Here is a 27,824-nt window from a genome sequence, read left to right on the forward strand (position 1 = left end):
TGTATCTTACCGAGAGCCTTATGTAAAGTTTTCTCAGCAGAATTAACTTTGCTGTACATATATGCCGCTTGACAATTTGGCAGGGGCAGAACATGCCTCATCCACAAACCTCTTCAGAATCTGGAAAGACAAAAGCTGTAGTGCAAATAGGCAATGCTCTGTCATTCTCTCCTCAGAACACACCACAGACACAAAGCAGCCCAAGGGTCACCTGAAAGAGCAGAGCAGCTCTGGTAAACTTCAGCATTTTGTCATCCCAGCTTTGATGCAGAAACCTGTTAGGACTGCTCAGAGCATGTAATAGCCTGTGGCCCTCTCCTGTTAACAAGGTGCAGAGCATTCATTCTCCACATGCAAAATTCCAAGCACTGAGCCAAACTGAAAGCAAAATACAGCAGACATTTGTTGATTTTTTTTTTCTTTATAATGCCCACGAGCATCTACAGATGTGATCCCATGTAATGAAGCATGTGGCCTTAAGCTGGAATTATTTGCAAACAGCAGGATCTCTTGGCAAAAGCGATGGCACTTGCTGTGTTATGAAAGCTGTCCCTCTAAAACCACGTTTGGTTAGCACCTATGCCCTGATGAAATTGGCACAGATAATTCCAAATGGGAACAATGCCAGCACGACAGATGGGAGTGAAAGCAGGCATGCCAGAGAACCAGTATGTTCATCGGATCTGAATATTAGGGACAGAGTCCTTTCCAAGAATTTAGGAATGGCAGGCTGTCTGGAGTGTCTGTACTTTAGGTACAGAGTATCAGAATATAAGATCTCTTCTCTAACTGTGGGCAAAATTAATTGCAGTCATTTAAAATTAACTCATCTGAGACACAGGAGGTGTGACAGTAGTCAGCTGAATCAGAACAACTTTTTTCCTCTGGATTCAGACTAGAGGGCAGAACCTGCACGCCTGAGTCTAAAGGATTCCACAGGTTTTCCACTGGGTGGTTCAGGCTGAAAAGCTTTCACAGTATCACCAAGGTTGGGAAGAGACCTCATAGATCATCAAGTCCAACCCTTTACCACAGAGCTCAAGGCTAGACCATGGCACCAAGTGCCACGTCCAACCTTGCCTTGAACAGCTCCAGGGACGGCGACTCCACCACCTCCCCGGGCAGCCCATTCCAGTGTCCAATGACTCTCTCAGTGAAGAACTTTCTCCTCACCTCCAGCCTAAATCTCCCCTGGCACAGCTTGAGGCTGTGTCCTCTTGTTCTGGTGCTGGCCACCTGAGAGAAGAGAGCAACCTCCTCCTGGCCACAACCACCCCTCAGGTAGTTGTAGACAGCAATAAGGTCACCCCTGAGCCTCCTCTTCTCCAGACTAAAATGATAATGAATATTCATTTCAGATGATAATGAATATTCTCCACTTACCTTGGGATCGCTGTCTTTCAGGCAGTGATCCCAAAGTAATTTGCAAGTATATGAGAACTTAAACTCAGAGTTGGAAGGTACATAATTTACAATAAAGCAAATGAATCTTGCATGTTTTAATGGGCTATATCATATAGTTCCATCTCCTCTCTCACTGGGGATTACAAATTAGAACTGTACTCTGCAGGTAGAATTATAGAATCAACCAGGTTGGAAGAGACCTCCAAGATCATCCAGTCCAACCTAGCACCCAGCCCTAGCCAGTCAACTAGACTCATCCAGGCTTTTCCTGAAGACCTCCAGGGATGATGCCTCCACCACCTCCCTGGGCAGCCCATTCCAATGGCAAATCACTCTCTCTGTGAAGAACTTCCTCCTAACATCCAGACTATAGGTTTCAATCTAGAAGGAGAACATTTTATTTAGGCTTGGGACAATGAGATTTCTCCTGACTAGCCAAAATTTCTCCTTCAGCAAATGCAGAACAGAGGCTCATCTTTTGCAAGTTTCTAGTAACAAATGCCGAGTTCTGACAGACTCCTGTGCAAAGCACTGTGGACACACTCATATACTTTACCCACTGCAAAGGATTTTGCTTGTTCAATTGCACCAATCTGCAATTGTCCGAATTCACCTGTATTTGGAGGAAAACCAACAGGCAGACATGCCAGTTAACAGGTACTCTGCCCAGCTTCCTTATCACTTGCTTTCTGGATGGCAAACTGAACTGATAGAAGGCTTGACAGAAATCACTGGGAAAATGCTATTAGTATGCAACATCTGTTCTGCTGATACTCTATGTTGTAACAGGGTCTGGTATGTGTGGATACCGATTCATTTCAGGGTTGCAAAGTGAAACTGTATTGTCATTGTAGAACTACTGATCCATTACATGGTCTACTTGGGAAATGAGCTGCTTGGCAGTGATGATGAAACAGACTGTTGCTTGGTTTCAGGGGAAGTCTTCAGAAGGCTTGAGAAATCTGAGATCATCTTTCTCCTTTCTGGGAAAGCAGAAGGCCACACAAATGAACCACAGTGAGTTGTCATTTGCTGTTCTTCCTGCCTTGACAAAAAACTGGCTCAGCAGCAGGGAGCTGTGGGAAAGAAGTGGACCAGCTCCTCAAGCACCATGAACTACTCAAACAGCTGCACTGTGTCTTCTTGAGTACACCTTGAGTCCTGTGTCCAGTTCTGGGCTCCTTAATTCAAGAGAGATGTTGAGATACTGGAAAGTGTTCAGAGAAAGGTGACAATGCAGGTGAGAGGCCTGGAATACAGCTCTATGAGGAGAGGGTGAGGGAGCTGGGATGGCTTAGTCTGGAGAAGAGAAGGCTCAGGGCAGACCTCATTGCTGTCTGCAACTACCTGAAAGGAGGCTGTAGCCAGGTGGGGGTTGGTCTCTTCTGCCAGACAACCAGCAACAGAACAAGGGGACACAGTCTCAAGTTGTGCCAGGGGAGGTACAGACTGGATGTTATCAGGAAGTTGTTGGCAGAGAGAGTGACTGGCATTGGAATGGGCTGCCCAGGGAGGTGGTGGCATTGCCATCCCTGGAGGTGTTCAAGACAAGCCTGGCTGAGGCACTTAGTGATACGGTCTAGTTGATTGGACAGGGCTGGGTGATAGCTTGGACTGGATGATGCTGGAGGTCTCTTCCAACCTGGTTAATTCTATGATTCTACAATTCTATGATTCTTAGCTAAAGGCAAAATTAAGAGGAAACCTACACTGGCAGTCTCTGCTACTGTCCACATGCAAAACTAGTCCTATCTGAGACAGCTGGAAAACTAGGAATCTAAAAGATCTGGGGAGGTTAAGATTCCAAGTAGAACAAACTTTCAGAAATGTGGTGAACAATAAGAAATCACACTGTTCTTTAGTGCACTGATGCACTTCCCTGGGGACCTAGCAGCAGGTGAACCAGACAGGAAGCAGTGTGAGATTAACATGTCTTTTTCTATGAAGATCTAGTTGAAATAAACCAAATGTGTTCCCCAGAGACCAGTAACTGCTTTTCTAACTCCTTCTAAAAGCAACAACTGTGTTGCATACAAAATAAGAATATCAGCTGTTATGCCTTAAAATCACCAAGTTTTTAATAGTGGTTTTGACATTGTTCAGATCAAACAACTTGCACATTTATTTTTTGCAAAACATTCCAAGATGGGAATCATGACAGAAGAGGCAACTTTCTTCATTAAACACAAAGGGTTTCCATTTAATACTTTTTTTAATCCATATGACTTTGCACCATTTCAAATGCCTTGTTACCCATTTAGGAGAGCCATGGGAAGATCTGTTTCTGGCTTGGAGGTCCAGACCACTAGGTTCCCAAGAAGAAAGCGCAAATCTAACTGCACTATGCTTCCTTCCATAAACAAGTGAGCTTCTTTATTGCAAACAGCCTGCTTGCTGCTACACTTCCAAAGGGAAGCACAGTAATTAATGCACGCTGAACTTTGAATGTTAGTGTACAGCAAGAGGTTACATTTAAGTCATTCCACCAGTACAGCACCCACAGTTGTTTTGTTTTATTTATGGTGCTGGAAATATTTCCTACCAACATAGCACCTAGGTTGAAAAAAAAAAAAAAGTGAAAAGTTCTGCCTAATCATTGAAGGATTTTGCCACTGATGCGTATTTCTTACACAGTGTTTGCCTATGGAAGAACCAATCAACTAGACCATGGCACTAAGTGCCTCACCCAGGCTTTTCTTGAACACCTCCAGGGATGGCAACTCCACCACCGCCCTGGGCAGCCTATTCCAATGGCAAATCAGAACTTCCTTCTAACATCCAGCCTATACATCCCTTGGCACAACTTCACAGTATCACAGTATCATCGGGGTTGGAAGAGACCTCACAGATCATCAAGTCCAACCCTTTACCACAGAGCTCAAGGCTAGACCACAGCACCAAGTGCCACGTCCAATCCTGCCTTGAACAGCTCCAGGGACGGCGACTCCACCACCTCCCCGGGCAGCCTATTCCAAAACAACACAAAAATCCCCCAAGCAACAACAAAACAAAAAAAACCCCAACCCAAACTACAAAAATCCAGGCAGCTTATAATGTTTTGCTAGCTTTTACTGACTCCCTTTGTAATGCAGTTACCAGAACTCTGGATGCAGCCTGGAAGCAAATGCAGCTTGCTGTTTGGTTTGAGGCAGGTAACAGAAAGCTGGGAAATTCAAACTCTGCTGCTGCTTTTCACTTTAGTATCATATCATAGTATCATAGTATCATCAGGGTTGGAAGAGACCTCACAGATCATCGAGTCCAACCCTTTACCACAGAGCTCAAGGCTAGACCATGGCACCAAGTGCCACGTCCAACCTTGCCTTAAAGTGCCCCACAACTGAGCACAACTCTGTACTTAAAGATCAGAAGACACTACGCTGTAGGTTATAAAAGCAACATTATTGCTAATATTAGCTTGCAGCTACTGAAAGTGCCTATCGATCCCGTTTGTGGGTGGGTGTTCCAAGCTGCTGTTAGGGAGGGTGCCTCAGATGTGTGGCACCTGTAGTTTTATCAGTGACACCACCAATAGTCTTACATAAGTTTGCAGGAGGCCAGCAGCTAACTCCTAAAAAACTGTGCTGTATTTCCATCCTTAAACACAATGCACAACTCATCCTTTTCTGAGGCAATGTTTGGATGTGGTGCTTGGGTTTAAAGGGTGAACCTTGCTGAATAGGGTTATTGGTTGGACTTTGTGATCCTGAGAGTTTTTTCCAACCCAAATACGTTTTCTGCTTCTGTAGGTCAAAATGTTATGATTTATTTTTGCGGCACGGGTTGTATCAAAGTTTTACAACAGCTTTTCTTAGTGTTTTACCTAAAACGTGGGCTTCTCTACATTTCTTCTAGTTGGCACTAATATTGCTAACAGTGGTAAATAACCATTCAAACAATGATCCTCCATATGAAGTGGAAAACATCAAAGAACATGTCAAATCGTTAAAGCTGGAACCTCGGGAACATATGCCGCTCAGCTCGGTAATGATAATCTTGTTTCGATTAAGCCTTATTAAGCAGGATTTTTTTGGGTGTTCCTTGGCTGTGAACCTGCTCTTCCTGCCACAGACTTAAGGTGTTATCGGATGCTGTCCAATCATCTGGGAATCTGGCCCCACTGAGCCCCAAGGAGTTTCAGGTGCTTTTCCGCAGTGTGCAAGGCCGACAGCAGCAGCCCCAGCTAGATACGGACCTTCCCGGGCACGGGAGATTTGCTCTCGGGCTGCGGAGGCTTCTCCGCGCTGGCTGCTCCCAGCCAATAACGCAAGGCGGTGGCGCCACGCATGCTGCCCTGCACGGAACACGCCGCTGCCCCGCAACCACCCCGGGACAGAGGCGTCCTTGCCCTCTCCCCGCTCCTCTTTCGCAGGCTCTCAGTGTGCCAGCCTGGGCCGTCCCCAAAACGCGGGGTCACGGCGGCGGCGAGACCTCCAGTACAGCTCTACTGCGACGCGTAGCTCCGGCTAACAGCTTTAACAGTGACACAAACAGCCCTAACTTCGGAGCTCACGGCGCAGGCAGGGACCTCCTGGGCAGGGCCGGGCTCAGCTCGCCCCGCCCCGCTCCGCCCTCCCAGCCGCAGCGGCATGGCGGGGCCGCCTTGGCGCGACTCTGCTGTGCTTACGCCGCGCCGAACGCGACGCGCTGGGCGCCCCCCCGCCGCCGATGGAGTCGGTACAAAGTGACCTTGGCGCCGCGTCCCGCCCCTTTCCGCCGCGCTGCATCCGGGCGCTCGCCGCCGGCCGTGCTGCGCCTGCGCAGAGACGTCCCAGCCCGTCGGCTCTGAGGTGCAGCAGCGGAGCGGGTGAGTTGGTGGTGCTGTGCCATCCGTCCCCATCGCTGTCCTGTGCTCCGTTTACTGTCTCACTCTCCCTCTCTCCGCAGAGACACCGAATTTTACCCCCCGGGACGCCGCCCGCTAAGATGTTCGCTTGCGCCAAATTCGCCACCTCGCCCGCCCTGGTGAGTGGAGGTGCCAGGGCCCGTGAGGGGCTGCCTGGGCCTCCTTGCCGGCCGCGGCGCAGGCTGCGGCGGGGGCCGCGACGGTCGCGGGGCGCCCGGGGATTGGGCGGGTCTCAGCCCCCTATGGCAGGTCCCTAGGACGATCCCGTACTGAGGGCTGCCTGAGCGAGAAGGGTGAGGAGGGGGGATCAGCGGCTAGGCCCAGTTCTCCTTCCCGCCTCATTGGCGTGGACCAGGACCCTTTGCCAAGGTGAGAGGACTTCCGACACCAGCGGCAAACGGGGAGGGCAAGGCAGTGAAAAGCTTTTGGGCCTGGCGCTCTCTGTGACTTGTAGGTCAAACTCCAGCCTGTTGCTTGCTCTGCACTAGGGCCAGGGTATTTTCCCGTGCAGAGGCAAGGGACTGTCCTGCAGGAAAATGTCCTCTGCAGACGGCAGAACGTTTCGTTTTGCGTGGTGTAGGCATAGAGTCCTTGTAGGAAGAGCTTTGTGCAAAAGGCGGTATGACCTTAGACTGCTAGAAGCCCAAGGACACATGCAGGCCTCTTGTGAAAGAGGATTCATTCATTTACGTCTTACTAGATTTAAAAGTCTACGCTATGTCTGTGGTTTTAACAACTTGGGAATTTATTTTCGTGGCTTTTCTTTTTCCATTTTAAAATGTATATCACTGCCTGCTGGTCTGTGACTTTTTTGTCACTGTTAGCTACATTTCTGTTAATATAACACATGCAAGTTTAATGAATGATGCAGATATTTGCAGTAACGTTTGAATATAGTGCTGTGAAATTGCATGGCAGCGTTTGCTTCTGTATTGTGTATTGCATATCCAGCTCTGCAAAAATGTCTGTCTTTCAAGACAAATGGCTTAGGAGGTGACAACCTTAAAATCTTAACATAATACTGTATGGGAACAGCTGTGATCAGAAGTTTCCTTTAATTGTAGCTTTTTTTCTCCTCTTGCAGATCCGTGCTGGGTCAAGTGTCTTGTACAGACCAATTTCGGCATCTGTGTTGTCTAGGCCAGAGGTCAAGAATGGAGAGGTACCTTATAAACAAAATTCTGTATCTTCCTAAATTACCTGGTGAGCCTAAATGTCCTCAACTTAGCGTTCACTAATACTAACTCAAGTGCCTATAACGTGAAACAACGCTTTAAGTCAAATACTTAATAATAATTTCTGTCTAGCCCCTTCCCCTGAAAAGTCTTTGATTGCTTTCAGGTGGAACAGGTAACACTCTGAAGTTGTTAACTTTTAGGTAGTTTCATCATTTGGAACTAGACACTGATTGTTGTGCAAGTTTTAAAGCTGCAGAATAACTATTGGAGAAAATGGTCTGTGTCTGAATATAATGCTTTTTCATGTTTTGTTTTCTTAGGGCAACTCAACACTTAATCGGGCCCAAAATACTGTCTCCCGACTAGCACTTAGAGAATTCCAGACTAGTGCTATCAGCAGGGACATTGACACTGCTGCCAAATTTATTGGTGCTGGTGCTGCCACAGTAGGTGTGGCCGGTTCTGGTGCTGGTATTGGAACAGTCTTCGGTAGTCTAATCATTGGTTATGCCAGGTAATCAGTCTCTCTTACAAAACTCTCAAATTGCATGCAGTTGTGTCTTGAGACAACACACTAAGGCTAAGTTGTAGTAAGAACGATAGCACTGTAATAAATTCTGTTAACCATGATAAGCGTGTCTAACTAAAACAATATGAAACCAATATCAGGGTGGCTGTATTGATAGATTCAGGTCATTGTACATAGTACCTAGAGAAGAGACATGAAAGAAGGAAACTTAGTTAGATTTAGTTTCAGTAACTGAAGTTAAATGTTTCAGCAGCATTCAGTTCCAGAACTGAATGAGAAGTCTAGCCTGAATGATTATCCGTGTGAGGGACGAAGTCCTAAAGACAAACTGTGTGAAAAATAGTAGTGAGTGAAATGTTTTTATCCTTTAGACTTCATAATCAGGATTGTTGTTTAGAAATGATGTAACACATTGAGCCTTATATCTCAAAATACACAATTAATTTGTTGAATGAGTACTCATTCTAGAAATCAAAGAGGGTAGGGGTTTTAGACTAGGAATGGACTTCTTCCAGATAAGTCTGCAGTAGGAATAGTTTATGTGCTGTTGTGGAAGAGCAGAACTGATACAGGCATAAAAAAAACAACTTTACTAAAGGTTTTGTGTTTTCTATTACCATTTCAACCAGTTAAAACTTAAGATTAGGCTCTGCTGAAGACAATAAAGTTCACTTTCCATTTCAAGAAACATCAGTGCAACACGCCACATTTTTGAGTTTGGCATGAGCATGTCAATAAGAGGTTGTTGAACATTACCTCATAATGCTATGTGGAAAGCTTTTTGTCTCTGCCCTACATACTACTTTTGAGAGAGAATTCATTCGGGTTTTTTTTGCAACAAATGGCGTGTATTGCCTTTTTTCTGTTCTAGTTGGTTTCAGTTCCAGGTATTTGTGAGTTTCTGTGTTCTGCACAGCATCTTCTGTGGAGTACAGTTCTAATGCCACAAGATGTGAAATAAATGTGTAAAGCATAGTGATGCTAGTTCCAGCATGGGAAAATGTAAAGATGTCAAATCCAAAATCGTTTATTAATGTAGTCACAAAATCTGCTCATTTGGAAAAGCTATATACAGTCTGCACAACTTAACCAATCTTGATTGCCAACTTGTTTGTCTTCAGTGAAATCCTTGGTAAAAATTACTTTGGTTTGCATTTATTGGATTTTGCTGTAGTGAGGAAGTAGAAGCTTCTGAATCTGTCAAATGCATAGTGGTAAAGATAAAAAGGTCTTACACCTTCGCTTTCTTTTAGAAATCCTTCTCTGAAGCAGCAGCTGTTCTCATACGCTATCCTGGGATTCGCCTTGTCTGAAGCTATGGGTCTCTTCTGTCTGATGGTTGCTTTCTTGATCCTATTTGCCATGTGAAAGGAGATCGGCCTGTAATATTGGCATTGGAATGTAACTGCATTTTATGGGACTCCCAAAATGTTGGTGTCATGGAAATTGATGCTGTTTCCAAAGTCATTTCATTAAAGATAACAACTTTAACTGTCAACCTGTTGCCTGCCATTTATTACCTTTCTCCCTAGACTGTCTAGAAGTGAGCATCTTGTTACTCAGTCGCCATGAGTATCTCCTGATCATGACGTACTGTATAGGACCCTTCAAATGGTGACTTCCAAGTCAAACATTTTATTTACTTAAGGACATGTTGCTTGTATGTTAAAATTAATGTGATGTATCTTTGAAAAATCAAAGGGTACCTAGATTAAATGAGAAGGGCTGTACTACTGGCCTCATTCCTTCATTTGTTTCAGACCTACCCAGAGCTGTTTCTGTGCACAATTTGCTTTTTCTCAAGTTGGTTGGCACAAGAAGATGCTCTGGTATCTTAATAGGAACTAAAATCCACAGGAATAAGGAAGTCATCTTTGTATCCTTTTTGGTTACACTATAAATTTTGATAACATACTAAAAATTTTCTACATGGTTCTGACCAGTATTCCAGGTGAACTAAAACTAATGACTACTTCAAGTTCATCCAAGGCATTTAATCATGGCACATTGAGCCTGTACTCTTAATTAACTGTATATTTGACATCACCTAATTAGAGAACTTCCAGCTTCCTAATTCTTTAAAGTTAGCCTTGCCTTATTTCTCATTCTTTTAAAAGCAGTAGGATCAAAGCATTATTATTAACAAAATACCTGCAGTATCAAGCTTGGCTTCTCGCAGTATCTGTCCTAACAATCTCAACCCATTTACGTGTTTATGCTTAAAGCAACATTGTGTATGCTGTTGGTGGGGGCAGGATGATAGCGTCTCAAGCTTTATTCAGAATTTAAATACTAGATTTAATCATTCAACAACTACAAGCTGAACTTTGGATGATGAACAAGAGCAAGCTTGTTACCAGCTTTGTAATCTTGCTGTTAGTTAATCATGGAATTAACCTAGGAAGCTTTTTTTACTGTAAACTGCCTGTCTAGGGAAATGGAGACCTGACTAATGGCTCTCAGATCTCTGCAAGGTGCAGGTAAGACCTCTCTTTTCATTAGAATTCTAATACCAAATTGGTTTTCATAGAGGTGTGCTTTAGTGGTGGACTTGGCAGTGTTAGGTTACTAGTTGGACTTTATGTTACAGGCCTTCTCCAACCTGAATTAGATGATTCATGGAGCCTAACTTGGATTAGCATGAGAAATTTCCCCATACGTTCCTGGAGAAAATAGTTCCCTCCTGAAATGGTTTCAAATTGATTGTATAAATGCAGGGAACACACATATCTGAGGTTCAGAAGTGTAGGATGTGCAGCGTCTTTAAAGTCTCAGCTCTGGTACAGTATTAGTGTCTTATGTGACTAGGTCTGGAAGTGGGGGATTGGGGAATTGAGAGATGGGTAGGAGGTAAAGTGTATTGCAGCTATCTTCCATGTAGTCTATGCTCATGCAGTGTTTATTAACTTACTATCCATTCTTATAAGCTCTTCTGTTAACCACAGAATGTGTTTGTCATGGATGAATGCTAGATAATTAACTACTAGAACTCTAAAGCTAAAGCTCATCTGTGTACTGCTGCCCTGAGAGGTGAACTTCATTCTGTTCTTTCAGTACTGTGGACCTTTCTGAGGTAGCAGTCTGTATTTTGTAATACAGGGGACTAGTATAGTGGGCTGGCTTAATTCAGATTTCTGTATTGCTGGGGTTTGGCCAAGGATCTTCATACTTGTCTTGATCAAGTCTAACTCCTGCTCTGTTAAGTTTTTTATGAATTTGCTTGCATTTATTTGATTTTGCTGAGCTGCAATTTTTTTGATGTAGAAGGAAGATCTGGCTAAGACACTGCACCATAACCTCAATAAGAAAGCCACGTGAGTCAACCTCATTTACTTGAATCATGATTTCTGGGTTTACATCCTATCTTTTCCCATATGACTCACCCTGTTAACATGTACAAAGCTATGATCAGCCTTGTCTGAATGGCAGCAGACATGGATGAAACGACTGTATTTTAGTATCTTCCCAAGCTTACTACCTTTTAACTCACACTGATGAACGTGGGCGAGGCTGAGCAAAACTGCTATTTGGTTATGTCACTGTTGAAACAATCAGATTATAATGTCCTGGTTTGAGTTAGAACAGAAAAAATTCTATTGGGTGATTTTACTTTTCAGCTCAGTCCCTTCTAAGTAACTGCACTTTCTGAAATGAACAGTGTGTTTTCACAGACAGAATTTGCTGCTAGTAGTAACAATTCTCAATGCTTCTAGTTAGTACCAAAGATTGGTGTGCAGGCTGAGGTCAGTGCTAAATGGGGCGTACTGCATTGCAGGATGCAGAGTAAAAGGCCATGCCTGTAGGGAGAAGCTGACAGTTCAGGTGACCCTAAACTAACCAATGAGGTATTCCATTCCAGATGTGTCATATTTGGTATGAATTGGAAGGATCATGAGAGTCATACTCTTTTCTTCTATGGCTGGTGTCCAAGGAGTTTGAGTGGTTTTACAAAGACAATGCACTTCAGTTTTCCCAAAAGAGACAACTATAAATTCCATAGGTCAGAGAGAAATACTTTGTTTCATGAGGTGATACTTCCCTGAAACATTTTACATGCTTTCTTCTGACGTAGACTGTTTGGAACTTAGGAAGACTAAGGAAGGTGTGGGCCCCCTCAGAAATGAAATGGGAGAACTGGTGACGTGATCTGGAGAAGGCTGAGATTCTCAATGACAACTTTACCTCAGTCTTCACTGGCAAGGGCTCCAGCCACACTTCTGAAATCACAGAAAATTATCGCAGGGGCTGGAAGAAGGAACTGCCCACTGTAAGTGAAGATTAGGTTCATGACCATCTGAAGAACTTGAGAGCATGTAAGTCCATGGGACCTGAGGGGATTAGAGGCACAGGTACTGAGGGAATAGGCAGATGAGGTTACTAAACTGCTTTTTTTGATATTCCAAAAGTCATGGCAGTTCAGGGAAGTCCCCTCTGACTGGAAAGGGGGAAACAACCCAGATTTTCAGAAAAGGAAAGACGTAAGATCTAGAGAAATATAGGCCAGTCAGTTTCCCTCTGTGTCTGGTAAGATCATGGAGCAGAGCCTCCTGGAGGCAATGCTGAGGCAGAAGAGTAATGAAGAGGTGACTTTGTACAATGAACACAGCTTCACCAAAGGTAAATCAAGCCTGTCGACCTGGTGGCCTTTTATGACAAGGTCACGATATCAGTAGGCAAGGGGAGAGCAGCTGCCATCTTTTATCTGGACCTGAGCAAAGCCTTTGATGCTGGCCCACATGACATCCTGATCTCCAAGATGCTAAAATATGGGTTTGATGGATGGAGCACTCAGTGGATAAAGAACTGGCTTGACGGCTGCGCCCAAGGAGTGGCTATCAATTGGTCCATGTCCAAGTGGAGTCCATCAAGGATCAATACTGGGACTAGCCTTGTTTAACATCTTTGTGGATGACATGCACAGTGGCATTGAATGCACCCTCAGTGAGTTTGCTGATGACAAGAAGCTGCTTTTGATGCTGCTGACACACTGGAGGGAAGGAATGCTATCCAGTGGGACCGTGACAGGCTGGAGACATGGGCCTGTGCTGACCTCATGAGGTTCAGCAAGACCCAAGTGCGGGGTCCTGCATCTGGGTTGGGGCAATGCCAGGCACCAATATAGGCTGGACAGTGACTGGCTTGAGAGCAGCCCCAGAGAAAAGGACTTGGGAGTGCTGGTGGATGAGAAGCTCAATATGAGCCCCCAGTGTGCACTTGCGGCCCAGAAAGCCAACTGTACTCTGGGCAGCATCAGGAGAAGTGTGACCAGCAGGTCAAGGGAGTTGATTCTCCCTCTCTACACTGCTTTTGTGAGACCCCACCTGGAGTACTTGTATAGGTCTGGAGCCCCTACTACAAGAAATACATCAACATGCTGGAACATGTCCAGAGAAGGCCCACAAGGATGATCAGAGGGCTGGAGCCCTCTTCTATGAGGACAGGGTAAGAAAGTTCCGATTGTTCAGTTTGGAGAAGAGAAGGCTCTGAGACCTTAAAGTGTCCTTCCAATATCTGAAGGGGGCATACAAGAAAGCTGGTGAGAGACTATCTAGGGTGTTGGGTAGTCATAGGACTATGGCAAATGGATCCAGGCTAGAGGAAAGTAGATTTAGATTAGACGTTAGGAAAAAATTCTTCACAATAAGTGTGGTGAGACACTGGAACAGGTTTCCCAAGGAGGAATCCCTATCCCTGGAAGTTTTTAAGGCCAGGCTGGCTGTAGCGCTGAGCAACCTGAGCTAGTGGAAAGTGCCCTTGCCTGTGGCAGGGGGGTTGAACTAGATGATCCTTGAGGTGCCGTCCGACCCTGACAATTCTGTGTGACCTTAGAGATTGGGATCATGTGAAAATTCATATTGTAGGTTCTCCAAAGGACCGTGTTCATTTTTCAGTCTCAAAGATGAAGCCAGTTGAAGCAGAGACCTTAATTGTCTGTGAATAACAGGAGATCAGACATCATTACACCTCTGAAAGTTAAGCTCACACAGCATTATCCTAATGTATAATGATGAAAATGTTTGTGTTACCAGTTATGCTCTTAGGCTATTGCTGCAGGTAAATGATTCATCCTTTTGCATCCTGCTTTTCTTTTCTTGCTTTAATAAAAACAACCGGTTGGAAGAGACCTCCAAGGTCATCCAGTCCAACCTCCTTTCCCTCTGATTGTGTTTTTAGCACCAATTTCAGACCAGAGAAAGGCAAATAACTTGCAGTGTTTTATTCAGACTCAGGATGGATGCTGCCATGAGGGTGAAGGTAGAGCTGAACTCCTGAAATACTTGTTTCCAATACAGCTCTTGGTCACTCTGTAAAGAAAGATTTCCATTCTTCTCTTTTTGCACTCAGATTTGAGCATCTTGAGACTTACAGTAAAGAACAGTTCCATGTTTAAGAGTAAATTACTATATACTGTATCCCACCTTATCTCAAATACCTTTGCAAAACAATCCACAAGAAATGAAACACATCTCTTGCCAGTTCAGGGAAACTTAGACAAAATGTAATTTACTGGAACTAATACTACTTTTTTAGAAGTATTTTCTTATTCCTAAGTTTTGTAGTGTCAGCTTTCGGGCTCAGCACAAGACAGCTCTAAGTGATACACAGGCACAGAAAAAAAACTTCACCTGTGATTCAGAGCACATACTAGTTAAACTCCACTCATATTTGTTTTAATTAGTCCAAATGGTTTCTAATTATTTATCATTAAAATGTTGGTGCTTCTCTTCATTGTGCAGTGATGCAGCATTTCTGATACAGCGTTAAGGTGAATATTTAGCAGAATGGTAATTTCAGGCATGGGCTTAGCTCCTGCGACAGTAATTGGTGCTTGGAGAGATGGGGAAGCCGAAGGAAAACAGGCAGCACCCGTTTTTGGAGGGTGGCTTATTCCAGCGTTTAGATCTCAAGTGCCGTCAATGAACAAAGCCTTGCAGTGGTTTCGGTTCTACCTGTTTTCTGCTCCCTTTCACTCAGAGCAGCTGCCAGCTGTCCTGCAGAACCCGCAGCAAAGGATGGGTGCCTGATCCGTTGAGCTCCGCATCCTCGCGGCTGCACAAATCCTCTCTCAGCAGCCGCTTTACCCAACGCGCTGCATCGCCCACGGGCACGCATGGGGTTGGCCCTCGCGGCAGGTGTGTTGCCCAGATGTGGCCAGCGAAAGCCTTCAGCCACGTACACCCGCTCCGGGCCCTTGGCAGGACTAGGGTGTGTTCCACCTCTGCGTGCTGGGTGGACGGTGTAAGGGGCTGCGAAGCTGCGCGGTTAGCACCACACGTCGGCAGCGAGCGGAGCAGAGGCAGCCGCACCCAGGCGCTCGGCGCTCCCGGCGGCCCTGCGCTCACCGCCCTGCCGGCAGCGTCCAATCAGCGGAGCGCGCCGCCCTCTGCCCCGCCCTCCCGGCCACGTGACCGCCCCGCTGCCCGCGGCGATGTCGGCTGCGGCATCGCGAGAAGTGACGGAAGCCTGTGGGGGCCGCGGCCGTTAATGTGCGGTTGGGCCGCGTTCCGGGGGTGAGTTTGTAAACACCAGCGCGGCGCGGCCCGGCCCGGCCCGGAGCGCTGGCGGCGGCTCCTCCCGCCGCGCTGCGGTGGCGCTCGGGCGGGCGAGCACCCCGAGGGCAGACGGGAGGGAGTGGCCCCGCTCGGCAGTAGGCGGGGGATACCCGGGAGGCAGTAACATGGCGCCGCCGCTTCTCTCCACGGCAGCCCCCTCCCCCACCAGGGCCTGCGGCTCCATCTGCCCCTAGAGCCGGGGCGGGGCGGCCCGGCAGGCACAGTGGTAGACCGTTACCTGCCCGGAGGTAGAGTTCTGGCGGGCGCCCCAGGGGAGCGGAGCGGGGCGGGGAGGGAAGGGTGAAGGAGGCTGCCGCTCCTAGCGCCCCGCATCCGGAAGCGGGCTTGCCTCCCGGGGGCTTCGCCGGTACCTGCCTCTGGCCCGACCCGCGGCGAAGGCTGAAAGGGGTGGAGGGTGGAAGGAGGCAGGCAGGCAGGCAGGCTTGGCCTTTCTCCTCAGCTCCAAGGAGGCCTCTCCCTGCGTCCATCTTCTGTTCTGAAGGAAGGTCTTAGTCCGTACCCGGTGCTGTGTGGAGGGTGACGAGGGGGGTTATGGTGTGGGGGTGTGTTGGGGGGGAGGGTAAGAACAGCTTTTCTGCTCCGGAGGAGGTGTTGGCCTGCCTAGGATTTAGCCATGAACGTGGACCTTCTGAATCAATTGCCCCATTGACTTTGCCTGTTGCTGTGTGTTATCGAATTGTTTTAATAAAAGAACTCTGAAGCTTTCTTGTGAAAGCTTCACTCATCACAGACCCTCAGGCAGTGATGGCTGTACAGTGTTGTAGGCACAAATGTTTTATGCCACAAGGTTACTTGATGTTTGAGCTTAAGTGATACATGTGCTGCCATATTGTTTCCATAGTCTTGTTCATTCTGTAGTGTTTTTTGTGTCTCTTCTTGGAGTGAGATCCATCAGTGTTTCCACGTCCCATCTATGCACTCTGTGTTGCTCATTTGCTTTTTGGTACGTTGCCTTCACATGGAGTTATTTAACTTCAAATAGTGATAGTATTACCTCTCTCCTTCCACTGGAATGAGAATTTTGAATAAAGCTGGAAATCCTGAATCATCTGCTACTTTCCAAGTAGTGATCCTGATTAGGACCAGAGTGCATTTTCTTTACTGCCTTTTAAAATTACGGATTTGTTTTCTTCTTGTCACATTTTACTCGTGGCAGTGAATGTCATGTTCCAAGCTCTTGATGAGGGCAAAGCTAGATAGTGTTAATAAAAGCAAGTGTCCCTGAACTGAAGATCACAGTACTGCTAAGGTCAGGGATGCTAAATTCACCACTACCTGATAGGATGAGGAGGACCCTTCCTTGTGCATCTAGTTTTATGTGAGTGTTCCAGATGTGATTTCTTCAGCCTTCTGCTGGAACATAAGTTATTGTGGCCGTTTGAGCTGATCCTCTAGCTCAGACATAGGGGAGAGATGAACATTCCAGGGATAGGCCACATAAATGGCAACAATAGATAAATTAATATAATTTCATTGGAGCATCAAGAACTTAATGTCTAGAAGCACAGTTTGTAAACTGTTGCAGATGTTGCAGACATCATTTCAGAGGGACAAACTACAGTCAACTTAGGCATTGACTTGAATTATCTTACTGTTAATAATTCTGCATTCTAGAATCAGAATTGGAGAGTTGTCATATTAAAAAAATGAAAGGATAACTTTTGGCAGTGACTGCTTGCTGTATAACCCATCCAAAAAGATGTCTAATAGAAAAAAAGAGCTGTAATGTGTACGTGGAGTGGAGCACCTTTAAATAAAACCCCATTATGAGTTTGTGTTTTAATGCTGATGCTGCATGCTAATACTTAATCAACTAGTCAAGCCTTTGATCTTCACAGTGTAGTTGATATTTCTGTCCTGATTTGAATTCTAGAAATAGGAAGATGTTTACAATGTCTTTTTCTAGAAGTTTCTAGACTGTGCAGAATCTAACGTAAGATACTTTCAGGTCTTAAATCTGATTGTACATAATGTTATAAATGTTTTTGTTTTCATGATACTTCTGGTTTGTGACAAAGTGTTGAAGAGCCAGAAACGTGGTGTTCTTTTGAATCATTTCAATTATGATTCGTGTGCATCTTGTGCCTAAAATTCCTCTTCTGTCATCAGCTATTACTTTTTCCCTTCCACTTACAAATTTTTAGCTCCAAAAAGCTTTACTAACTTAAAAAAATATATTATTATTACTAATATCATATCTGAGGAACCTAGTTTTTAAAAACTCTTGGATTTATAGAAGTAGCTCATTAACTTTTCAAAAGAGCAGACATGATTCAATAGTATTTTTTGGACCAATGAGCAGATTTCAAGTTATTGTCCTCCTGCCTAACTGTTTTTGTTTCAAATCAATAATATGCACTCTAAGGAGGGATTGGATATAGTTAGTGATAGAAATTTGACCCAATATTTAATAATTATGCAATAAATTTTTTTTTCAAGTTTCTACCTTTGTTCTGTGTCAGTTTCAGTTTAGCCCAAGAACGCTTTCGTCAGTTTCAGTTCAGATAGGAGTTTCTCTTCAGTAAGTTATTCCAAGGTGTATAATGGGTTTCCCTTGCTAGGTAAATGCCAGTGGTAATTTTTATTACTGCTTAAAGGAAAGAAAAAGATTATCCTGTTTTAATGAGCCATGAGAGTCCTGTAATGGGATATTTATGATATATTGATATTTGTTAATTATTATTACTTTTTTAATTATTGTATTCAATTTTATACTTCGGGGATGCAATCTGAAAAAAAAGTAACTTTTTGTTAGTCCTTTAAAAAAAAAAGTTAATGTAGCAAAAGGAGACTGGAATTCTGATTTTTGTTGGGTTGATAGCCAACATTAAGGTGCTGAAGTCTAGATAAAGGAGCTGGGGGAAGATAAGTCCTAATATCAATTTAAGCAAATTGTGATAATATTATTGGACTATTAACCCATGCACATTTCTTTTCTGAGGATCATTATCCTTTTACATGAATCTACAAGAGCTGTATTCACATAGCCTGCATTTTCAGTAAGTCAAAGACAGATCAAGGTGCCTCTGCAAATGCTTAAGCTAGGGAGTTGATTTAGGAGCTGCCATAGTTAACCAACAGGCAATGCTAAGCCTAAGGACCTTTCTTCATTCCATTAGCGCTCTGTGTTTACCAGAAATGTACCTTCATGTGGAAAAAGCCTGCTCCTTCAGCAATGCTGAAGTAACTTAATTGCTTTGCTTCTAGCTATATGTATCTGTCTAACTGGCTTTCTTGTTCTTGACTTCATGAAGTCAATTGTCCTCGCTTCTTGCATCTTTTCTTCTTGTCCATATGCCCTCTCCTTCATAGTATCTTCGACAAAGCAGAGAAAGAATGCAGTCAACTTTAGGCATTAATTGCAAACACTTAACTAACACAACCAGCAACAAGTGCCCAACATTGGATTTTCTTAAAGAAAAAAAACCTGAACATGATGCCATAGGTATTACCTCCTTACTTTTTCTTTCCCAGAACAGATCTAAACCAGATCATAAGTCTTCTAGGAAACAGCACAACCATTCTAGTGAGCGGTGAAGTATAAGGGAGCTCCCATTTTTCCTCCTCACCAGTTCTCAATTTGCAACCTTTAAATATTCTGGACTGAGGCTTCTAGTTTTCTTGCAGAACCTACTGAACTACTTTCTGGTATTCCCAGTTTCTTTATGAGGAGGAACAGTTTCGTTTTTTTCCTCTATCCTCTTCGTCGTTCAGTTTTGTTTTTAAAGAATGCTAAATTCTATGGTTAACACAAATAGAGGCAATTGGAACCCTTTTGAAAGTGGGTGGTAATAGTCAAGTATTAGTTACACCACTTTTGCTTGACCTTTCTTCTTTTGCTTTATAGGAAACTGAAAAAGTCTGCTGTTCCTGTCCCTCCAGGTAAGTGAAGCAATGATTTAGTACTTCTTTTAAAATATAAAACTTGATTGCATTTGCTTCTTAAGTGATGTATTTTATCTACTGACTTCTCGTTTTTACTGAAAGCCAAACTTGCAAGTCTGCCTCCAAGAGAAAATTTTGGAGAGAAAGATAGGCTCGAAATGTGGGAGATTATTAAAATTTATGCTGTGCAATGCTGTATGCAGGTAGTAGAAGTATTAAGAGGTGCCCTGTTAATTTTAATTTACATTGATTTGTTTGGTAGCATGAGAAAGCTATCTTAATTTTTAAATGTTAAAAATTCCTTTTTTCTTCTTTTTCTTTGCTGTCATTGTCTAAGGAGCATGTCTGTCAAAATTCTTTTATGGAGCTAAGTAAAACACTTGATTCACCTCTTCAGGTAGACATTGAGAGAATGTTGTTCTTTACTGTGGCAAATATGTTCAGCCTACTTTGAAAAAAGTATGTAAGTCAAGTAGAACTCTTAGAGTTGTTAAAGACATTGAAAAAAATTAACCTTTCCCTTTTGTGCTTTCCTTATGTGGTCCTATTACAGAATTAGGCTTTAAAGTAAAATACTGAAAATCTTATACTACCTAAAACAATTACACACTATGGTAGGATCTACAGAAAAGCTCACCAAGCATTAATAATTCTGTAGACAGTAAGGGTTTGTGTCTTGCCGTAAGAAAAAACACAATCTCAGATCAAATGTAAAGAATTAAAGGAAATGTTGACTCGACATGATTGGTCTTGAGGGAATGCAAACATCCATAGGAAATACATCACTGATACTGTAACTTAAGCAGTTTGTAATGTACAGACCCCAAGGGAGGCTTGATGCTGACTGGCTACTGTAATTCTGATTTGTATCAATGATTTAATACATTTTTTGTCTCAACTTGAATTTTTTTTGTTTCAAATCAGAATATACAGATTTTAATTTTTTTTTAGTTGAAGCCACATGTGAGTGGTCAGTCTGTCTGCAAAACTTGGGTTTGCATCACATATAAGCACTAGTAGATAAAGCAGTTACTAATGTAGCTGGCAGACTGAGATTGTCCTCTATGGACTGTCCACTTTACATGAGTGACACACTTGTGAGGATGTGCATCACTTCTTGCCTGCTGGGCAGTAGAAGCATGCTGACCTTGAGAAGTTTTATGTCTTGTTGGTATCTGTTTGGGGTTTTGTGTGTGTGTGTTTGTGACTGTGTTCTTTTCAAGGTGTTTTCTTCCATGCTCTTTTGTCAGCCCTGAAAGTTAAAGGAGGGCAGTCTCTGTATTGGTAAAGTGCTTAGAATAAGTAATCACAGGGCAAAGGCTGTGCAGCTCAGGGGCAGGTTGGTGCCTAGAGGGCTTTTGATGTACAACATACTTTATATAGGTAAAGTCTACAGAAGCTTTACCTACAAGTGTGGTAAATCTTTAGAGGGTATGTGTGAAGAAGGGTTTTTCTTACTCAGCAAATCTGGAGAGTTTTTTTGCAGGGATTGTCAGTATTTAGACATTGTAGGCAGCTATTTAAAGAAATGTTTAATAAAAAGAAAATCTTTTTATGAGGTATCAGTTGTGTTTTCTGTGCTCCTGTAGGCAGATAGATATTAAGATAAACCAAAAGAATCTTTGTGAGTAAAATAAGCTAACAAGACATTGCTTAAGTCAGTGTATGATTCTATTCTTTTACAAATTGACTACAGGAAAGTATTTTAGTAGGAAGCCTCAGAGTATGCCTCAATAGTTTCTAGAAAGGATACCAAAAGTGCTTAATTAAAGTCTTTAAAATATGCAAATAATTGATGAAGCTGTTTTGTAGCACATCAGTGTGCTACAAACACATTTTCATATAAAAAAGACATCTTTATTTTTTAAATAGCCATGCTGTTGTAAATATCAGTAATTTACTTGCAAACCCAGTTTTCTTTCTTTGTATTACAGATATAAATACATATATACACACATATTTATGTATATTTTACTGCTTTCTTTCCAAAGTGATAAAAGATGCTCATGCCATTTTAAATAGGTGTGATGTGAAAATATTCTACTTTTGCATTGAAAATATAGTGCAGACACCAAAAAACTGAGTACTTTGATTCAAGTATCAAAGTTGGTTATACTGCTGAGGTTATTTCATGTTTTCTCATGTTCTGCCTGATTCTGTTTCCCGGTGTAACTCAAAAGGATTCCATGAGTGGGTTTCCTTATGCTACTGAAAGGAGTTTAGGGTTGGGAGGCTTATAGGGAAAGGTTGCAGTTCAGTGGACTGTAGTAAGAATCATTTCACTGACTCTTCAGTTTATCTGAATAGCTAAGTTAGGCTGCAGTTTTGCATTCAGATTGGATTGCTTCATCTCTAGCAATCGTGTTAGCAATTTACATCCTTTATTTATCATTTAGCTGTATGAGTAACATTTTATCAAGATGGTGTTTAAGTTGCTGTTTTGGTTTTCAGGGGAAGAATATTTTATATATTTTGCTTTTTTGCTCTTGGAACACTCAGTCTTCAACAGCCTTTTGAAATCAGAGTGGCTATCACAGACTTCTTTTCTGCAAATTGTTGTTCTGTGTGTTAATCTTGTTATTCCTGTCAGACAACAAACGATTCCAAAGGAGAAGAGATTGGATTGCTCAGAATTTCATGTACTCAAGACATAGAATATCTCCATGGCCTCATTGGGCAATGTGTGCCAGTGTTCAGTGGCCTTCTCTGTGCAGTTAAAAGAAAAAAAAACATCTTCCTCTTAATTTTCTTAGTGTAGGTCATGACTGTTACATCTCATTTCTTTGTTAAAAGAAAAAAAAATCATCCTCTCCTCATACTTCCTCTTAATTTTCTTAGTGTAGTTTATGGCTGTTACATCTCATCTCTTTGTTGTATGCTACTCAGATTCTGGATCTGTCTTCTAACAATAGGTTAGATACTGTAAGACAGCAAATAGATCTTTCCTTAGCCTTCTTTCTCTGTGCTGCACAAACTTTGCCTCCTAATATTCTTCCTGTATGTAACAGTCTGTCTTTTTAATTATTTTGGCAGGATCCCTGCTGATTTATCTCCAATTTGTCGTCTGTCTTGAGGGGCTCAAAACTGGACACAGCACTCCAGCTGTAGCCCCATGAGTGCCAGATAAAGGAGCATAATCACTTGCCTTCATCTGGTTGCTATGATCTTGCTAATTGAACCCAGTAGGCTGTTAGCCTTCAATGCTGCAAGCAGTGCAGTGCTGAATTGTGTTTAGTTTGTTGTCCACCAGGAGTTACAAGATCTGCCCCAGAGCTGTTTGAGAGCCAGCTGGCTCTCATCCTGCACTGTTGCATGGAGTTATTTTGCTCTAGGTGCAAGTTTTGCATTTGTCTTTGTAATAGGTGAATACAGTCCTAAGCAATTTGGCTACACTAATGAATGTGAGCTCTTTGTTTTCCTATCCTGTCAAATCCAGTTTCTGTTTAGATTTATAATGTCCAAGGTCTTGCTGGAATGCATGAGTGAACTTCTTTTCTAAGTGCAAAAATTTCAATGCTTCAGGACGCTTCCCCCCCCTGCCAAATATTAGCTGGAATCCCTTTGCAAGCCATTGCCTCACAAAGTCCTTTGTGGCATGCAGTCAAACAGTATCAGAAAGATCAGGAAGTTAGTTTATCTCCAGTTCTTGTTTCAGTAAACTTGCCAAGAGGACAAGATTTTTTTTAATGTATTTTTTTCGGATTTTTTACAAGGATTGATTTTCAGTTTATAAATCAGACACTCAGAATTCAGACTTGGCAAACGAAAACATGGATGCAGATATCATATACAAATATGTGTTTTGCTGATGCTCCTTTAAAAGGGAAAATGTGTAGAATTGAAAAATTGATCTTTACAGTTTATGACCTAAGAGAAATACTAAAAAGATAGATGGAATAGATTTCATAGCTGATACTGGGCACTTTTCCAAGACTGACCACAAGCTATAGCAACAGTATATGCACTTTTGTTAATCAGAATATTCATCATTTGAGTAGACATCTCCCTGCCCCCCCCCCCCCCCCACACCTCCTCCTTACACCTTCAGACACTTCTGATACTGATATAACTCTTTTGCTGATAATTTATATGTGTGTTATAGTCGTGTATGGTATGGCATGTATATGGTTCCTCATGATCAAGATTTAACAAAGCAAGTTCCTTTTGAGATCTAAATGAAACTGATTTTTGCTAGGTTTAAACCTGCATTTAAAAAGAAGTCTGACTATTTTATTGCTGAACAAGGATACCATTTTAAGTGCCTGTTGAAGTTTCAGATCATAGAAGGGTGCAATCCTAAAGCTTCATTCATAAGGGCCTTATTAGCCTGAATATTTAGGAGTATTCAGGTTTTCCCATAACTTTCTTAGTACTCTTCATTGGTGATAGTACCAAGTTCATAGTTTGAACAATTCAAGAAATACTTCATCCCTTCAGAAACTCCAGACAGGTTGTGAACTCTTTGGAAAGAAGAATAGAGCAGTTTCCATCCCTGATTTGCTTTGACATTCTTTCTGTGGTTCATAAATGTTTCACTGGGTTATCAGTGCCAAAGGCTGTAAAGTTCCTGGCAGCCATTCATCTCTCCTTGGCTTATGATCTCAACCCAGTAGCCTCACTCTGTTGAATGTATATATTTGGAAATGACACTTTGGAGTCTCATCCACTCATGTTTTGCTTTTTTGTCATTCAGTGCCCATGGCAAAGGACACTGGGATCCCCTTCTCCTTGAAGTAATGTTCAAAAAAATCTATACAGTAGATTTTTCCTGTACAGGCACAGGCAAAAAAGATCAGGTAATGCGTTCCTTACAGATCTCTGAAGTACTAAGTCCTAAATTACTTGCTTACACTTACTTAATCCATCTTGTGCCTGGTGCTAAATAGTGTACCAGAAGTATACATTCTCAGAACAGTTAGTTTCAGAAGCCCAGCAACTTTTCATGAGCAGCCTACTGAGGGAGGGATGGATTTATTCTGCTTATAATCTTTAATCATAAAGACATCTTTATTCATCTTTATTTGCTTCATCAAGCTAAGCAGTGTTCAGAACTAACATTGTTAGATTTCCATACAAACACACATATTTAAAGATGAATGTATTTCCTCCAGGGTAAAGCCACAGATGGGTTGAGAGTGCTTGTCATCTCCTGGCTAATTAGCTAATTTGGTACATTCATCCTCCATCTCCCTCCAGCACCACCCCCCCCAGGTTACTTAACCTTAAAATGAGGTAACGTTAGTGTTGAGAGTAGTTTCTTATTGCTGTTTGGTTTAGTGCTGTGACAATACCTTGATTTTATACATTCATTGCACCAGAACAGTTTTTGTTGTTGATGTCACAGCATCCACATACTAGTTTTGAGCATTGCCCAGTGCATGTCAGCTCAATTCTGTCTATATTGCTCTTTCTCTTCCTGAACTAGAGTGGTGCTAGCTTGTGATATCTGTTCTGTGCCTGCAGGAAGAGAGAGTAGAAGCATCTCTTTGTATCTGAGAGACAGCTTTAGAGGATATATTGAACTAAACCACTTCTTTGAAAAAATGTTGTGTTTTGTGGGTGAATAGTGCTTCATTGTATCATTTGTCTTAAAAAAATCATCTATTATTACATGTTTAATATCCACAAAATTTAATATTTTGTTTCAATTACAGTTCATTGCCATGAAAAGGAGGATATGATAGTCTGCCCTATGAAACAGATTTATATGTGAGATCTGGCAGGTATGTGTATTAATATGTGTGATGAGTATGCACTGCAGTATGAAATACAATTAGTCTCTATTAAATATTTTTTTAGCTTGTTGGTAATTTAGTTATAGCTAAAACATAACTACAAAAACATGCACTGTTACAAAATTTACTGAAGGACCATCTAGAGCTCATCTAAAGGATGAACTTTAAAGATTACTAAAAGACTGGGCAATCACCAACTTGTACTCTACTGTTTGCACTGTACCTTTGACTACTTGGTATTGCCTGTTGCTTTGTTCATTCTTTAATTATGGGGATTGGATCATCATTGCATTTTTATTTCACTATTTTTTAGTGTGTTTTTATTTCACTAGCAAATTGTCTTACTGTGTTTTCAGATACTTTTTACAATTAGATATGTTACTTATGAGTATTTGCCTTTCTGATTGAGAAGTTTATGTTCAAAACCTACTTTGTCTCTCTTGTGTTTCTTACATCTTCCTGGCAGAGCTTGGAATCCAGAATCTATTTGTATCCTGGATATTTAGATTCTTTGTGTGTCCAGAGAACAGAAATTCTTGCCCCATGGGTGTGATGGTTTGGGTTTTACCTGCCCCCCACTCTAATGAAATCACACAGCTAGACTCAGCCGAGCTGGAAATGAGAATGGAGCTTTATATTTATAGCTTAGCACAGTATACAAGCAGATATTTACAATCTATACTGCTATAGACAGAAATATACAAGTTAAAAAGTAATACAGAAACACAACACCCTTCCCAGAAACCAGAGTCCCCAGAAGGGGCTCCCAACTGCCCTTCCAACCTCCCTTCCACCCCTCTACCTTATCCCAGGCTTTGCCTTACATTCAAGGTGAGTTTGGGAAATTGGCCAGGGGGGTTAGGAAGCAGATGGGTTAGTTACACAGTCAGCAGATTAGGGAGAGAAGGGAGGCAGCCAGAGGACAACTCTGTTTTCTCTGTTTATGTTCTTGTTTTTATACATCTCAGCAAGCCTATGAGTGAAGTAGACATCACCATTATTTCCTTTTCATAGCCTATAATCTAATTATTCTCACCAAAATACTCTAGCTAGCTTCAAACTAGCACAATGGGATATTAAAATAGTCTCTAGATGTTGATATATTGATAATTTGTTGCAATATTTGTTTTTCTTTTCCATTATCATTTTAAATACAGGTAGCACAACGACCTGTGGAATATGAGTGATGACAAACCCTTCTTATGCACTGCCCCTGGATGTGGCCAGGTAATGGTCTGACTTGAAGTTACTAACATCAATCAAATAAAAGTAAACCAGTGAAATGTAATTCTAAGGATCAAAGAAAAGGAGATTTATGATAATTGGGAGGAAGTGTCTGTGTTTTGCTGAAAAAACAGATGACAGGAAGAATTTCTAGCATTCTGTGTGTTTATTCCAAAAATGTTATCTGCAGAAGAAAATTGCTCTTCAGATTGCCCTTCGTGAGCTGAAAAGTATTTCATCTGTTAGCCCTGCTTCATTTTCTTTCATTAAAAAACCCAAAACAAAACCAGAGCAACAAGCAAGAAACATCCTAATTAGTATCAAGTCACCTGTATTTTTCAGAATATTGCAGTGTTCATGGGGAGCTTGTTGTGAAGCTTGCTTGTCACTGATCTTCACAACAGCTATTTAATCACTGCAGCTATTTAGTCACATAATTTTGTATTTATGTATAGGAAAGGGCTAACAGTATGCGTGCCACAAAGTGAATTTCAATTCCTATTCTAGTGTTAATGTGTTCTATAGGATAGCATTAGTACATAGAGAGCTGAATGTGAGCAGGAAAGTAAAGATATTGGGTGTTTTTAGCAGATGTTGCTTAAATGGAAGCTGTCTTAACATTTTAGTAGTCTGAAAATAAATGAATTTGAATTATCTGCTGCGTGAGATGGACCTCTCTGCTTCCTTTATGTAGAAGTGGTTTTTAAAACAAGCTGATTTTGTCATTATTTAAGTACATTTGTATTGATTTTGAGTTGAAAATATTTTGTTTTCTGAAAACTTAGGTTTTCATGGTGAATGTCAGCATTCATATTAAATTAATAGAGCCTTCTGTATTTTAAGTGAGAAAAGACTAAGATTTCTTATGTCTGATATGTTCAGAGACATTAAGAGAAGAGAACTGCCTTCTAAGCAACATGTTTGTCCTCATGATTCTATGAATCTCATTTCAATGTATGCTGTGTCAGAAGATGCATCGTGGGATTATAGCAGTTCTTGCTTCCAGTGAAGGAGGAGAGAGAAGGCCATGTCCCTGAACATGGTCAGGGATTTTTCCAGATGACAGCTTGTACTGTAGAATGATGAGAGTGAGTCAGGATCTGGAGTTCCTATTCCCTTTGGAGGAGGCTGTCCATTACATAGTAGGGACAGAAAGATCACAGTATCACCAAGGTTGGAAGAGACCTCATAGATCATTAAGTCCAACCCTTTACCACAGAGCTCAAGGCTAGACCATGGCACCAAGTGCCATGTCCAATCCTGCCTTGAACAGCTCCAGGGACGGCGACTCCACCACCTCCCCGGGCAGCCCATTCCAGTATCCAGTGACTCTCTCAGTGAAGAACTTTCTCCTCACCTCAAGCCTAAATTTCCCCTGGCATAGCTTGAGACTGTGTCCTCTTGTTCTGGTGCTGACTACCTTCAGATCTACTGAAGTCTCTTAGTGTG

General features: G+C 42.4%; 2 protein-coding genes across 8 annotated transcripts in view; both read left to right on the top strand.

Annotated features, from left to right (window-relative positions):
* Positions 1–6,121: 6,121 nt before the first annotated feature.
* ATP5MC3 (ATP synthase membrane subunit c locus 3) lies at positions 6,122–9,455 on the top strand. The gene is made up of 5 exons (XM_064162239.1): positions 6,122–6,211; positions 6,292–6,369; positions 7,335–7,412; positions 7,749–7,942; positions 9,211–9,455. Exons 2-5 carry the CDS (start codon positions 6,331–6,333, stop codon positions 9,323–9,325), a joined length of 426 nt encoding a protein of 141 aa, XP_064018309.1. The 5' UTR covers positions 6,122–6,211; positions 6,292–6,330; the 3' UTR covers positions 9,326–9,455.
* Positions 9,456–15,360: 5,905 nt separating this feature from the next.
* ATF2 (activating transcription factor 2) overlaps positions 15,361–27,824 on the top strand; it is a 56,714-nt gene continuing 44,250 nt past the window's right edge. For 2 of the 7 annotated variants that reach the window (XM_064162249.1, XM_064162279.1), the window contains exons 1-4: positions 15,361–15,468; positions 19,379–19,413; positions 25,071–25,139; positions 26,309–26,378. In XM_064162249.1, the coding sequence (XP_064018319.1) occupies positions 26,331–26,378 (48 nt within the window). In that variant the 5' untranslated portion in view covers positions 15,361–15,468; positions 19,379–19,413; positions 25,071–25,139; positions 26,309–26,330. Of the gene's footprint in view, positions 15,469–15,502; positions 15,759–19,378; positions 19,414–19,753; positions 19,814–24,109; positions 24,213–25,070; positions 25,140–26,308; positions 26,379–27,824 lie in introns of those variants that run through there. The other 5 variants (XM_064162272.1, XM_064162265.1, XM_064162267.1 and 2 more) reach the window with 5 other exon arrangements.

The sequence above is a fragment of the Pogoniulus pusillus genome, chromosome 2 (genome assembly GCF_015220805.1).
Source record: "Pogoniulus pusillus isolate bPogPus1 chromosome 2, bPogPus1.pri, whole genome shotgun sequence".
Taxonomy (NCBI): domain Eukaryota; kingdom Metazoa; phylum Chordata; class Aves; order Piciformes; family Lybiidae; genus Pogoniulus; species Pogoniulus pusillus.

Bases quoted from the DNA above. Each gene is read 5' to 3' on its own strand.
- ATP5MC3 (XM_064162239.1), top strand. From the start codon at position 6,331: ATGTTCGCTTGCGCCAAATTCGCCACCTCGCCCGCCCTG. The intron at 7,413-7,748 runs GTACCTTATAAA...TTGTTTTCTTAG, and splicing joins CAGAGGTCAAGAATGGAGAG to GGCAACTCAACACTTAATCG. The intron at 7,943-9,210 runs GTAATCAGTCTC...GCTTTCTTTTAG, and splicing joins CTAATCATTGGTTATGCCAG to AAATCCTTCTCTGAAGCAGC.